At 44.6% G+C, this 14,987-nt stretch overlaps 1 protein-coding gene across 1 annotated transcript in view; it reads right to left on the reverse strand.

Annotated features, from left to right (window-relative positions):
- LOC138514547 (olfactory receptor 5AR1-like) overlaps nucleotides 1-14,987 on the reverse strand; it is an 86,011-nt gene that overhangs the window by 20,815 nt on the left and 50,209 nt on the right. Inside the window, exon 2 of the mRNA XM_069630010.1 lies at nucleotides 14,204-14,522. Within this exon, the coding sequence (XP_069486111.1) occupies nucleotides 14,204-14,522 (319 nt within the window). The remainder of the gene's footprint in view (nucleotides 1-14,203; nucleotides 14,523-14,987) is intronic.

The following is a 14,987-nucleotide window of genomic DNA, read 5'->3' on the forward strand; positions in this document are numbered from 1 at the left end:
CATTCCTGTAAGGTTCTAGCCTGGAGTATACTGACTTAATGAAGATGGTGGCATCATGATTTGGTGCTTAAGTGTTGACTATATGTACTTCCCTGTTTTAGAGCATACCATGTATGATGACCATCCTCACGTCATCGTCTGATTTAGTGTGCAGAACGTTGAAGGGGACTGATGGGTCTATCCACGTGAGAACCCCCCTGGCATACACCGAGTAATTAGAGCCCACAACTACTCAATCCCATTTTTCAACTCGTTTCTTCTGTTTCTATTCTTTCATATGGGTCTCTTGCAATAGTGCGATCCCCACTTCATGTCCCCTTAGGTATGTGATTTCTCTCTGTATTTTAACATAGTTATTCAGCCCCGGATGTTCCACGTCATTACTGTGATGTCCCCAACCATTTAGTAATTGACTTCTTGAGTTTGGTAGGAGCAATTGTACTGATTGGGTCATTATCTTTTTCTGAGTGTGGGCTACATATGTTCGTATCAGGCTTCCTCCCTGCCATTAGTGAACACCCCCATCCCCTATCATAGAACCTAACTTCCCCAAAATGAAACTGTCCAGCGATGCATCACATGCATAGGCTTTCCCCTCTACTGCTCCACAAAGACCTCACCAATCGACATGGCTCTTGGTGCCCAACGGGTGGGTACAATACTGTACCCTGAGAAAAGGGACATGGGGAAGTAGGGAGACCTCCTTGGATGTGTCCTTCCTACCAGTCTTCCGTGACTGATCCAAGTTGTCCCTGTGATAAGAAGGTGCTTTCGGCTGCAGGGTTGATGCTCTCTCATCGGTCTTTCCCATCAGGCCCCTTATCTTACTTTTTTAGTCATTAAGTCCCTCTGGTTGTCTCTAGAGGACCTGTAATCTGATGCCACTATTGTGCCATTAGTCTTCAGCTGCTGGGATCTGTGCACTGTCCATCCAGTCTTGCGCTTCAGACGGCGTGTGAAAGAACAAGGCCTTTCCAGTGCGTAGGATCTTCAAATTTGCTTGGTAAATTAACATGTATTTGAGATCAGCCTTTTTAAGTCTTTTGTTCGTTTATATAAATTGTGCACGCTGTTTCTGTGTCTGAAAGGTATAGTCTGGGAAGATTGCAAGCTTGGCAGAGGACCTCTGTATGTTGGATCCATTCCTAGAGAAGGCTAGGATCTTCTCTCTGTCCTTATAATTGAGGACTTTAGCCATGATATGCCTGTTTGGAGCTCCTGGTGGTGGTCTTCTTACTAGGGAGCGATGTGCATGCTCTATGGTGAACCTCTGTGCTAGGTTCCCAGGGCACAATTCCTGCAGCAGTAGATTCTCTATGAAATCGGTGGGGTCTGACCCTTCCATGTCCTCTGGCAGCTCCACAGTCCTGATGTTATTGCGTCTCGCTCTACCCTCGGCATCCTCCTCTCTTTCCTCCAGCAGTTTAACTTTTTGCTGCAGAATATTCACTTCTTTGGATGTTTGCATCCTCTCTGTGGTATTATTATACACTTGTACTTCTAATTTGCCTGTGCGCTCAGCCAGACCGCGCACGTCTTGCCTCAATCATCCAACGTCAACCCTGACTTCTTCTATTTTAGCTTCTAGGGTGGCCTGTAATGCAACAATGGCATTTAGGAACAGCTGGTTCCCGTAGTCTGTAGCTTTGTTGAGGCTCTTTGCATGACCTGCTTCACCATTTCTGTTTCTCTCATCTGCCCAGGCACTCCTGGCTCTTAGCAAAGGATTCCATGGTGGTCTGCTTGCCTCTGGCTTTGTCATTTTTGGCTGCCATTTATTCAGTTGTCGTCTGTCTCCTGGCCAACCGTGTGCAGTGAGCGCTATAGTTCCTTTCTCTGGTATGAGAGGCACTAACTCGCTTTGCGCACCTGGATTGTGTGTTTAAGGTTCCTGTGGCTTGTTACATTCTTGTTTCACCCTTTACTTGGCCAACAGTAAGAGAGTGCTCCTTGGAGGCAGGACTGCACTATGTCACTATGCCACTACTTCAAATGTTCATATGGTTGCCAAAATCTATTCTGCGCTCAATCCAGACACAGCTGTATTCAGTGTAGGCCTTCAGCTGCTAACTCTGGCAGCTGTAGCAGTGCTGCGTTAGAGAAGTTTGCAGATTGGATATATGCCGTTAGGTCACTGCAGGTGCTGTCCTGGCTTGCTTGCTACTTATAGTGGGGGAAATGGCACTGCATGTAGTCAATTGCAGTAAAATGAAAGGCTGTGACTTGCCTCCCTGCCCGTATTACAGTACCTCATTCAGTGCTTTAGCCCCATTCACTGATAGAGTATGTTCCCCTTTAGGCTCTGATCCATAATGTGGTCCCCCCTGTGGTGTTGAGGTGAGCACTGTAGTTAGCTGCCGTGATTGTTTCTCTTCCGTCTTTAGCACTACGCCCGAGTAGCTGGTTACTATCATGCCCACTCGTCTTTGCAGGTCTAGGTGTTGTGCTCGCTATGCAGGGAGTCCGGACCTCTCGATAACGGCCGGCTTTCACTGTTCCACCCCCGCTCATCACTGTTATCATTACATTGCGGCCTCCATGTTTGGGATGCCCTACAGAGTCACTGGTCTTCCAGATAACATGTCCTACTTCTCCAAAGCAGGTGCCATCCACGATGCTGCACCACTGCCTCTCTTCTTTCGGAGCTCCCATCGGGACCTCTACTGAGGTGTAGCTTCGTCTCCACTCAGTCGAGCTCTGCCGCAAGGGCCAGGCCAGCCGCTGGGTACCCTCTCATGTCCTGGGCTCTGCCACTGCAGTGTCTGGGTCTCGCTGTAGAGCAGGTTCTCCTTGCTGAGTTTTCCTACCTCGCGTCTCATCAGGTAGCGCAGGTCGTGCAGTTGGACGGATCTCTCACTTTTTGCAGGTAATCCTCTTGTCACACCATTTAATGTCTGTTATACTGCCCCAATGATTTCAGGCGCCGCTATTTGTGTGGCAAACTGGGCTCTGTGCTATCACGGCCCTGAAAGGGCAGCCCTGCTGGCTCGATTGAGTCACTCCACGCTCGCTGCCATTATCTTCAGGCCGGGTTTAGCTACCGGCCAATCTCACCAACCAGGCACTCTCGGGCTCCAGAAGTTTCACACTCCAACTGTTTAAGGACTCATATGTCCACTTTCATTGTTTTCGGTCCAACTATGCTACTCTGGAACGAATCTGTTTTCTGATCTACAGCAGCTTGACTCAGGCATGTCTTCTTTACATGGTGTTTAGCCACGCCCCCTCAACCCTACAAAGTTATATCACTAAACAAACATGCATTTAAATTACACTATCATTTATTTTATGGTCGTTAATAGAAAGACATTAAAATGCTCTCACGCTCTTGTGTAGCATTTGTCTATATTTATTGTCTTCTAGAGATAAAAAAGGAACATTAAAAATAGTATTGTCAAACAATATATAGTTCGCAATTTTAGCAATAGCAATTACATAGTTGAGTAGACATCTTACACTTCTATCCACTTCTAAAATATAAAAGCTGCCTACAGCATTCGACAGTGTGTGTGTGTGTAGCCATTGTGGCACAACAATCATCTTCACAATTGTGGTGATGTGTAAATTGGTCAGCCAGGGGACAAGTGACCAACCCCTGAATAAGCCATTAGACTGAAAGGATACAAACTCTATCAAATCTCTTTTGCTTTTATGAACAGCTAACTAAGAACAACCTAAAAGAAATATAGTGCTTTGGATCCAAAATGACAGGCAAATCATTTTAAACTCCATGCAAGTAATCCTCTTATCCTTCTTATGTGCTTTGATGGTTTCATTTATCCTGGTCAAAGATATCCACCTCATCAATTTCTTAATTTCTTTAAAACTAACAGTGCAACACAGAAACATCCAATTTAAAATGTGTAAAAACACTCGGTTACAATTGCAGAACATCAATCGAGCACCGCATGGAATTGGGAGGTACCATAACCTTAACCCGGTGCTCTTAAGTGAAACCAAGTGCACAATCATATCTCTTATGATCTCAGACTCCCTACTAACACAGAGTTATTACATCAGTAAGCAGAGCCATATGGATTGAACAAGAGAGGTTGATGAATTTCATCGCAGAAATAAAACCCCCTGAAAAAATATGCACACCAAAATCACATTTTACCATTATAAACATGTAAGATGTAAGAAAACTCCAAATTGTCACCTAAAGGAGGACACCACATGGTATTCGTGGAGAAATACCTAGATTACATCACCCGATATGTTTATTCCCCTTTGACCTCAAGCTTTTGTAGGGTCTTCATTAAGTTATTTCAACATAAAGCTTAGTAACCTTGCATTCAACTGCTTAATCCAGAACTTCACAGAACCTGCATGTTATGGATTTTTCATACTGCAGACAGTACATTCCAGGATGATCAGCATCTCAAACCAAAATACAATGTAGGTTTGGCATCTGACGCCCTCCAGATCACATCATCCTTTTTTTGATATGATATAACGCATTCAACAAGTGAAAAGAGTGAGTGCCCGAGAGACAACGAAAGCTTGATATGGTCACATTTGGGCATGTTGTCATGTCATATATAAATCCTAATTTAGGTGTTGAGAAACATGATTTTGGTTCACGTCTTCTATCACTGAACAATTTGCAGAATCCAGTTATCTATATGCCCCATATCTGATTTTGACATGGTTGTATTATCCTTTAGATATGTCAAACTATTGTATTCATGTTATGGCTTTATTTTTCTTTCTGTGTGCCATACAAATAACTAAGTCAAACATGAGCTGTTACAAATGGGCAAAATTAGATGTGCACTACCCTTCTCCTTGTCAATTATCAAGTTATTTATAACATTAGAATTTATAAGTAAATAATTATTTTAAAAGTTTCAACGGGAACCATAAGTTATTAGCCAGAATCATGAATATCCAATGAAAGAAAACGTCTTACATCAGGGTTCATTTTTCTCAGGAAAGTACTAACGCCGAGGCCACATACCTGAAAGTCCAAGACCCATTTGGAACAGCAATGATATTTTGACAAAAAATCCATTTGAAATTGTAAGTCTTTATTTCAATACACCTTTCTTTTTTACCAAAATAACTGGCAAAAATGTGGCTAGAAATATTGATACCCATTCATTTGTTAAAATCCTTCTTGTGCATAAACCACTATTAGCTAGCTGAATTTAACGATCATCTCCATGAAGTCGCCACAAAAAGTCCAGGACCTTGTTGAATATAAAGAAATGTCTCGGAGAAGCCAAACCAGAGCCTGGGGGCCATTGTCCGTCTAAATGGTTGGTCTGTGATGGCTCAATGTCATCACTACCTCATTAGGTCATGGCAAATCCCCTTAGAACCTCAAGGTATTCTTGGTTACTTACCTCCGAACAATATCCTTGAGGCACCACACACTACTTCCAACTAACATTCAAACTACAGACTTTTTCTTCCAGGCAAACACTACATAAATCTGCATCAATATCCTGTCCAACAAGTTTGTATCACAAAACAACTACTTTTGTGAATGGAAATTCATTTTCTGACAATGTAATAGCACTATACACATTTACAGTATTGAAATGGCTTCCTGAACTTCCATACCCATCTCCTTGACACCATGAAACTTTGTCTAGGTATTGGCTTTCATGATTCTAACTCGTACCCTTCTATTGCTAAAGACAGACAGAACCAATCTTGTTGAAGTCAAATACTCAGTAACATATCTGTTACACATTAAGGGGAAAGTATGTGGTGTTCACAAAAGTGGCAGTGACTATATTACAATGCTTTATAGCATTTACTGTATTTTAAGTAACATTTGCTTCCACTGAATGTTGTCAAAATCAGTTAAAAGACTAAGGGCCTCCTTTCCAAAAATGTTTTTACCCTGATAAAGTCAAATGTGTGTAAATCAGGCACTTAGTGCTTCATAAAGAGTTTGGTGGTTAGGGAGAAATGCGGCAGCAACGTGATTACTGACGTCGTTAGCCCACTGGGGAATTCAGAGTTTCAGCACTGACTCTCATTTTTCCGGGAGCAATGGCGACCTCAGAGACTGAGACTCCTGGACCTGCATGCTTAATCGTTGGAAGGGAAGGGGATGGATTGGGGGGAGGGATAGGGGAGTTATGGGCTCCCTGGGGGAGGGGGGGGTGGAGGGAGAGGGGGCGGGGGTATACTGTTGGGGTTTTTATTCTTGTATCATTAAAACAATAAAGAGACGTTTAAAAAAACAGAGGTCTGGTTTTTAGTAAAAGAAGTATACGCATACTCATTACCGAATGCATCATTAATGCACGTGACCAATACAGCATGCAGTAATATGCAATCCCCAGTGCAGGCCTGTGGGACCCCAAAATGTGGAATAACTGAAGAATAGGCATAACTTTACATCATGCCGACACTTGCCATTACTGCATGCTTACCAAATGTAATAATGCTAAAACTGTCTGGTGATATGAACAGATTTAATACCGCCAAACTATTGGCCATGCATACTTGACATTTTTCTGAGTCAGGCCAGCCCTATTGACCTTTCCGGGGAAAGATTTTTATTAATGTGGACGTGCGATTTCCTTCTTATAATAATGGCAACATCAGTGGCACTCATTTAAGCAAACTGTGTTGTATGAAGGACAGAAGCATGCAAACGTGACAGGTAACTAACATTTCCCCTTCCCAATAGGCCATATAAGAAGTATTTGACTGGAAGCTGTAAACCGCTCTCTATTGCACTCATTTCATCTTCAATTGTGCTAATGAAAGCACCCTAAGAGTGATAAATGGCTGCATCGTGAATGCTTATTAACAAAGAGGGGTCCTGCCGGACATTAGTCCCGGTTACGAGAACCCTACCCAGATTCTTTAGCTCACTATCTTTCACAAAGGAGAAATATTCAAAACATATCAGACTTTGTCCTGCCCTGGGGTGGTCCAGCACCGAAATGCTAGTCAATTCTCCTCGGACCGAAATTACCAACAGCAACCCCAGACACGTTTTATGGTCTGGTTGAACCTCACCAGTAGGGTAGAGCTGTGCCTCTCTAAGAATAGTGAGCAAGGGGTTCACGTCTTGATTCACCTAGTAACTTAGTGTGAGACCCAAAGTTACCTAAATTATGCAAATTAACCAAGGGGGGGTCCGGGAAGTGCATCTGCCAGATATTAGTCCCGGTTAAGAGAGCCTTATGCAGAGTATTTGGCTCACTATCTTTCACAAACAAGAAATATCCAAAACATATCAGTCTTTGTCCTGCCCTGGGGCAGTCGAGATTATAGGCAATTCTCCTCTGACGAAGAGTACCAACAGCAACCCCAGACACGTGTTTCAGTCTGGTTGAACCTCATCAGTAGGGAGGAGCTGCGCCTCTCTAAGAATAGTGAGCAAAGGGTCCACGTCTGGATTCACCTAGTAACTTAGGTTGAGACCCAAAGTTACTTAGATTATTGCAAATGAAGAAAGGGGGCTCCTATGAGTGCCTCTGCTAGACATTAGTCCTGGTTACTAGAGCCGTAACCAGATTCTTTAGCACACTATCTTTCACAAAGGAGAAATAAACAAAACATATCAGTCTTTGTACTGTCCTGGTGCAGTCCAGCACCAAAATGCTAGGCAATTCGCCTCTGACCAAGAGTACCAACTGCAACCTCAGACACGTGTTTTGGTCTGGTTGAACCTCATCAGTAGGGTCGAGGTGTGCCTCTCTAAGAATAGTGAGCAAGGGGTCCACGTCTGGATTCCCCTAGTAAATTAGGGTGAGAACCAAAGTTAAATAAATTAACAAAGGCGGTCATGGGAGTCCCTCTGCCAGACATTAGTCCCAGTTACAAGAGTCTTACTCAGATTTTATAGCTCACTATCTTTGACAGAGGAGAAATGTCCAAAACATATAAGTCGGTGTCCTTCCATGGGGCAGTGCAGTACCGAAATGCTAGGCATGGATGCTTGACATAGGACTGACTTTCCCCTACCTGCACTGGCAATTTAAGAAAAAATGTACCTCACCAAAAATGCCAACGTCTGAATTACCAAAGCAAAGAGTAAGGGGCAAGGCAGCCAGTATTGCTCAGTCCCACTGACCAATGGTAATGTTGCTAAGTATCTATTGTCAATCTTGCCTTTCCAGTGAGTTGGGAGTGTAACAACTTAATTAAAGGAACAGCCAGAACCATACTTTTCCATTAGTTCCGTCAAAAATAGAGGGGATAGAATCAAAGGCATTTTCAGTTCCCAGACCCAGTGCAACTGCTGCCACATAGGGATCAAGTTGATATAAAACATTGTTTGGTTGTCTTAGATGTAAAGCTGTGGCTCAAACAGGGATACACTCTGATTGATCTGTATGGACGATAAAGGGTATCAAGGGTTCCAATTGAGTTTCCAGTGCATGGCCAACATGTTTGTACCTACATTGAGTAATGACAGCAGTCAGTAGGTTCTGCACTTATCAAAAGGCTTATTAGGCTTTAACAAAAGTGTGATCTCAGCTTTGCGAAGAGAAAGGGAAAAGCTACCTGTGACCATGGATTACTCCCACAGGTGGAGAATATATGGACCAAGTAGGGTGTGATAGTTCTTATAAAATTTAGTCTAAGTCCAGTAGTACCCAAAACTTGTCAGTAGCATCTCCTGGAAGCAGAGATATTGGTGAGCAATGTATCAACAATAGATTTTCTACCTTTTGTTTTGCCTATACAGCGACCATGTAGTGCTGTTTAGATCTGTAGAAATGTGTCTGCTGAATGTTTAGTACCTACTTCACCAGCACAATGCCTCATTGCGAGAACACATCCTGCACCTCATTCCATTCTCCTCTTTTGAGTCTAACCAAAGGTTGGCCCGGTCTATCTTCCTATCCATAATACCAGACAATACCTCCAACAGAAAGTAGTGTAGCTCTCTTTCTGCTAAGGTGAAAATTGCATCCAATTCCCTTTTAATGTGTCTGAAATCAACTGGGGTTCTGGGTTAAAATGGTATTGTTGTTCAAGAAGTTGCAACCTTGATTCAGGTAGTTCAAGCCCTCTGCAAAGCGGTCATAATGCTCCATATTGAGTCGGCATAGCTATGTCCCAAATGCATGCCTTAAATGATTGCAATAGTATACTCTTGATGGAGTCAAACCCAATATTTCCCTTGAAAAAAAAATGCTCATGACTATTTCCTTCAAAAACAAGATCTAATAGAACTTCAGGTTTAAGCAGCCATAGGGCTGTTCATAGTCTTCCGTCTCCCAGTGAGTGGCTAAGTACAAGGGGGTGGATGCTGCAAAGTGAAGAGGAGAATGGTACATTATCTAACCCACCAATCAGTGGTGATGGGAGAAGAGGAGCCTTAATGGGATACGTGCAACAGTTTTTGCTAAGAGTTGGCGTTCTCGAGTACTCTCTTCAGAGGTCAGAACCTCATCACAGACTGTCTCAATTAACAACAAATACCTTTTGGGCCTGCTGGTACATGCCAGGCAACCTCCCTCTCCCTCGATCTTCTCAGGATACAGTTCTTGAGCTGTCACTGCCAATGCATGCAACGCCAGCAAGCAGGAACCTACAAGAATATTGGTGTGACCCTGGCTCAATGCTGTCGCTTCCTGGTTGTATGCGCGTTTTAAACACAGACGTGTGCCTATACTCAACTGATCAGCAGTTGATTAGGTCATTCTACCACCACTCGACAAAGTTGCACGTCTAGCCTTTGTTTAAACGGTAATGTTCCTTATTCAGCATTCTAATCTATTCTGGCCAATAGTGGGATGACTTTAGACATGGACCTATACCTACTTGCGCATAGATCAACTGCATGGCATTGCAGGGACTCAGGCTGCTTCCCTGCCCTGTTTCATTCACTGGCATGCAATTTAGATGCCAGGACTTGACCGTGAATTATTTTGATATTCTCTACTTCGATAATGTGTTAGTTCCAGGATTGTGACATGTGTGTCATTTCAAACTTCTGACTAAACATTGTCAGAAGTCAACAGCGAGTCGTCCATTCGCTTGTATCCAAGTGGCGGATGCATGAAACCCGCAGCAGAAAGAAAACCGCCTGTAAGTCCAAGGGTTACGATAATGTAAATGTGAAATGGACTTCAATGCAAACTCCATCTGAGATGTGGAGTGAGGGAAAGCAAACTACACAACACATGATACTACAAATGCAGCAAATATATGTTTTCAGAATTGGGAGCTACAGTGTGGATACAGTGGGTGATATGTATGTTTCAGTGATCTGGTGTAAATCACTGTCTATCAGTCTGATCTCTGGCAGCCACTTATGTTTAAAGTCACTGCGAGCTGTAGCCAGTGTCTAACACCTGCTGTTATCTGCGTGACATCGACATAGCACTGTGCCTCTCCACTCCTGGTTATCTAGCTCTGTGTGATAATAATGCAATCCTATTTGTATTGCAACAACCAAAGACATGTTGTATGGGACCCCACAGATCATTTCCCTCCACAGCTCTGCTTAGTGCATGGAACCCTGCAGATCATTTCCCTCCACAGCTCTGCTTCCTGCATGGCACCCTGCATATAATTTCCCTCCACAGCTCTGCTTAGTACATGGCACCCCGCAGATCATTTCCCTCCACAGCTCTGCTTATTGCATGGAACCCTGCAGATCATTTCCCTCCACAGCTCTGCTTACTGCATGGAACCCTGCATATAATTTCCCTCCACAGCTCTGCTTAGTACATGGCACCCCGCAGATCATTTCCCTCCACAGCTCTGCTTATTGCATGGAACCCTGCAGATCATTTCCCTCCACAGCTCTGCTTAGTGCATGGAACCCTGCATATAATTTCCCTCCACAGCTCTGCTTAGTACATGGCACCCCGCAGATCATTTCCCTCCACAGCTCTGCTTAGTGCATGGAACCCTGCATATCATTTCCCTCCACAGCTCTGCTTAGTGCATGGCACCCCACAGATCATTTCCCCCCACAGCTCTGCTTATTGCATGGAACCCTGCAGATCATTTCCCTCCACAGCTCTGCTTAGTGCATGGCACCCCACAGATCATTTCCCTCCACAGCTCTGCTTAGTACAAGGAACTCCGCAGATCAGTTCCCTCCACAACTCTGCTTATTGCATGGAACCCAGCAGATCATTTCCCTCCACAGCTCTGCTTAGTGCATGGCACCCCACAGATCATTTCCCTCCACAGCTCTTCTTAGTGCAAGGAACTCCGCAGATCAGTTCCCTCCACAGCTCTGCTTAGTGCATGGAACCCAGCAGATCATTTCCCTCCACAGCTCTTCTTAGTGCAAGGAACACCGCAGATCAGTTCCCTCCACAGCTCTGCTTAGTGCATGGAACCCAGCAGATCATTTCCCTCCACAGCTCTGCTTAGTGCAAGGAACTCCGCAGATCAGTTCCCTCCACAGCTCTGCTTAGTGCAAGGAACTCCGCAGATCAGTTCCCTCCACAGCTCTGCTTAGTGCATGGAACCCTGCAGATCATTTACATCCACAGCTTTCCTCAACGCATGGAACCCTGCATATCATTTCCCTCCACAGCTTTACTCAGTGCATGGAACCCTGCATATCATTTCCCTGCACAGCTCAGCTTAGTTGCCTGCTCTTCAAGCATTTTGAAAGGTCTGTTGAATTTGTTTCATTGATAGGATGCGTCAATAAAAGGGAGTACAGCTTCCAAGATAAAAAAAAAAAAATGAAGACCAAAAAAAAAGACGCGCATTACTTAACTAAACTAATCATCACTATGCTACAGAACATGCTGGTAGTGTGCCAAGAGATGTGCATGAGTTTATTCCAACTGTGGCCAGTGCAATTGGCTGAGCTGTGAGGCAAATATCCTACCCAAATGACCACATACTTTTTCTCCGCAGCCACCATTCTTAAGCACTCAGTTTGTGTCCATCACTACCACCCTCTCAAACAAGATGAGCTTTTTCCAACACAGGTTTCGTAAAAAGACATATATTTCTCCCTACGAAATTCATGTTTTTGTTTGTGGTTGATTTTTGAATTGCGTAGCAGTCCAAATGTTCTCCTCTTGTGACAACTCACTCTGTGACTTACCTGCTGCCACACGTCGCCTCTATCTCTTAGTCCAGTGACTTTTTGCCTGGTTTTTGCTGGAGCATTTATAGAGCAAGCAGCGGGCGCGGGAATAAAATCCCTGAAGTGTCTTCCACTCCCAAGAGCTCAGATGTGCCAAGGTAGTGCACCTAGAGGAATAGTGTGATACTCTGATCTCTTGCCGTCTTTAGCCTCGCGCTTTGTTTACTCTTCTGTTAATATCACGGATCTTAGATTTGTTTTCCTATAATTCAGTTTTGAAAATATTAAGCTAACTATGCCAATCTGAGATGACTAGTAATTAGGGTCGTCCTCATAACACAATCTAACTGTTTTCCCAGCTGTGTCTCACTCTGTTTACTGTTATGCTTGCATTTCAATAACCAACCATGATCCCATTTCCCCTCGCTCTCTCGTAAAGTTCCAGGTATGCCTTGAATATGAATCTCATGCAGAGTTTCAATCACATGGATGTGCACGCACTGAACAGGTGACTGCCAGAACTCCATCATTGATTCATTCGAACATTGCTTGAGGGATTGCCAAGCAATAGACAAAGGATTCTAGTGCCAGTGTAACGAATGGGCTTTAGTTTATCCGGGCACCTGCCCCAGGTGATCTTGTACAAAGAGTATGGCCGAAACCGGTGTTGCAGATAAATGAGAGGGTATGGACATGCTGAGCAGTGGCATTTGTGGTTGGGATTTCAATGGGCACAGTCTTTTGCATGCATTTGCAAAGCCACTGATTGTTGGTTTTTGTATTCCCCATTTTTACCAATACTACACTACTACAATACTAGGGCTTACTGGAAGCTCCAAGGGTTAACATCATTCTGTGCTTAGACTCCATGTCTGGGCCCCTACAGTGATCAGATGTGCATTCTGGCCCAGCAGAGGCACCTGCACACATCATGACTCATGGGCAATTGGTATCCCTTTCTCTGGTGGAGGCACAGCTGAGGTTGGGATAGAATCAGTGCCATGCCAACTGCTCTGATCAGGCACTGATCATGATCCCTCTCAAAGACTGAGATCATGTCTGTCCCTGCTGAGTATGTGGGTGGCACAGAGCCCCCTATCCCTGTCTTTGAGAAGGCGTGACCATATGGGGTCTATAGATGGCTGCGGTGAGTACTGCTGCTGCCTCCTCCCGAATGAATGCATGAACAAATGCATTATTTATTTGACATATTACTCTTTTACCTAAATCTTATGTAATGCATGGAACGGTTATAGTAAGAAAGTATATTAAGATTGAAATTAAAAACATTAATATATTCATCATGTGTCAAAAAGAAAAGATCAATGGTGGGGAAAAAGGAAAGAAACCAGGCTGAGCTGTTTTGGAAAGAAGTACAATATACATTTATGGTAAAAGTCCAAACCACTAACCCTGTTTGCTACTGCGAATGGATCCATTCGAGCTTGTTTCTTCTAGGAGCTGCAGCTGACCAGGTTTTTACCCGGGATGCTTGTTGTGTCTCGTCTTTGCCTGCATCCTACCCTGAATGAATGGAATACTGTGAGTGACTGACACAGAATGCTGTGTGTGAGAATGTTATGCTCTGAATGGTTCTGGGAATGTCAGTTGAGAAAATGTGTTGACTGAGAAAGGATGCTGGTGGATGTTCTGTCCATGTAACTTAACTGATGCAGCCTAAATGTTTTCCTGTAATCTACCCGGAGGTGGAACTTAGTAAAGATGTTTCCAGTTCCTACCATGGTGTCAGTGTCATACCTGGACAGGACCCACCTCATCACTGGCAACGAGGATGCTAGCTGTGCTGAGGGGACAGCACCTGGGCAGGAGAAGAACATCCACTGCCCCCCCACCAAAACCAAGAGATCATCCTCTCCAGAGGTAGGAGCGATATGAGCTGCAATGGGGCCAGGGAGGGCCAGTAATTGCTGTGAAGAAGAAGCACCAGGTCCTGGGGGCTTATTGGGTCTTCAAGGGGCAGACAGAGAGACTTCCAGGGCCAAGCACCAGAAAGTCTGCAAGGGGCAGACAGAGACATTGCCAGGGTCAACGACTAATGAGTCTTCAGAAGGCAGTTGGCTGAGTAAAGTGGCTGAGGCTGGAGGAGGGTTTTGATCTGATTTGCAGGAAACAGATTGCTGAGAGTGGCAGGTACAGAGGATTTTCTGCGTGGGACAAGAGGGTGCAAGTGCAAGGATCTCTGGGTGCCACTACCTGCCAAGCTGATGCGGCGCATAGCTCAAAGGGCTGCATAAGTGAACATTGGCAGAATTGATGGGCTGTCGTCCGGCATGGCGTGCATCATAGTGCATGGACTGTGGCAGCTTGACTTCTGTTTTGTGGGCTTGTGCATTGTCGGAGCTCACTGCTCGTAGCAGCATCCGGCGGTAAGCGGTGGCCTGGAGCCAAGTTTGTGAGGAGGAGCAATGGTCCCAGTCATCTGTGTCGTCGGAGCCCTGTGGGCTCAAGTCAACGGAGGATGGGCACAGCAGCCGGCTGTGCTGGAGGTTGCCGGACCGTGGAGCTCCTTTCCCTTTGTAGGGCAGAATAATGTGATGACATATTAGAGCTCTGAACGTGCAGAAGCAACAGACATTCTTTAAAGTGGAACATGCCCATGCTGCAAGGTACTTTGTTGTAGTGTTATACATCGAGGAAGAATGGCGCTGTGCCATTGCAGCTCTGATGGAGCTGGGAAAGAAGGAAGAGACGTTCCCAGGCACAGAGTGTGTCGGGACCATGATGAAAGTGCCCTGTGTTAGAAAGAGATGAACATCTGGAAACAATCATTTTGCATCATTTGACATTCCGGCGAAGCAGGCAAACTGCAGTAAATTGGAGCAGGAGGAAGTTGTTCCCAGTGCACCCGTCGCCCTAAGGTAATGTGGGGAGTTATGTGAGAACTGTGTTGAGTTCCAAGAAGGAATGATGGATGACAAGGAGCGTATTAACTCCTGCTTTTGTTTCATCTGTGGCACTATCCTGAGGGTGCGAGGGG

Source organism: Ambystoma mexicanum, chromosome 12 (genome assembly GCF_040938575.1).
Source record: "Ambystoma mexicanum isolate Mex_15411 chromosome 12, UKY_AmexF1_1, whole genome shotgun sequence".
Lineage (NCBI taxonomy): Eukaryota > Metazoa > Chordata > Amphibia > Caudata > Ambystomatidae > Ambystoma > Ambystoma mexicanum.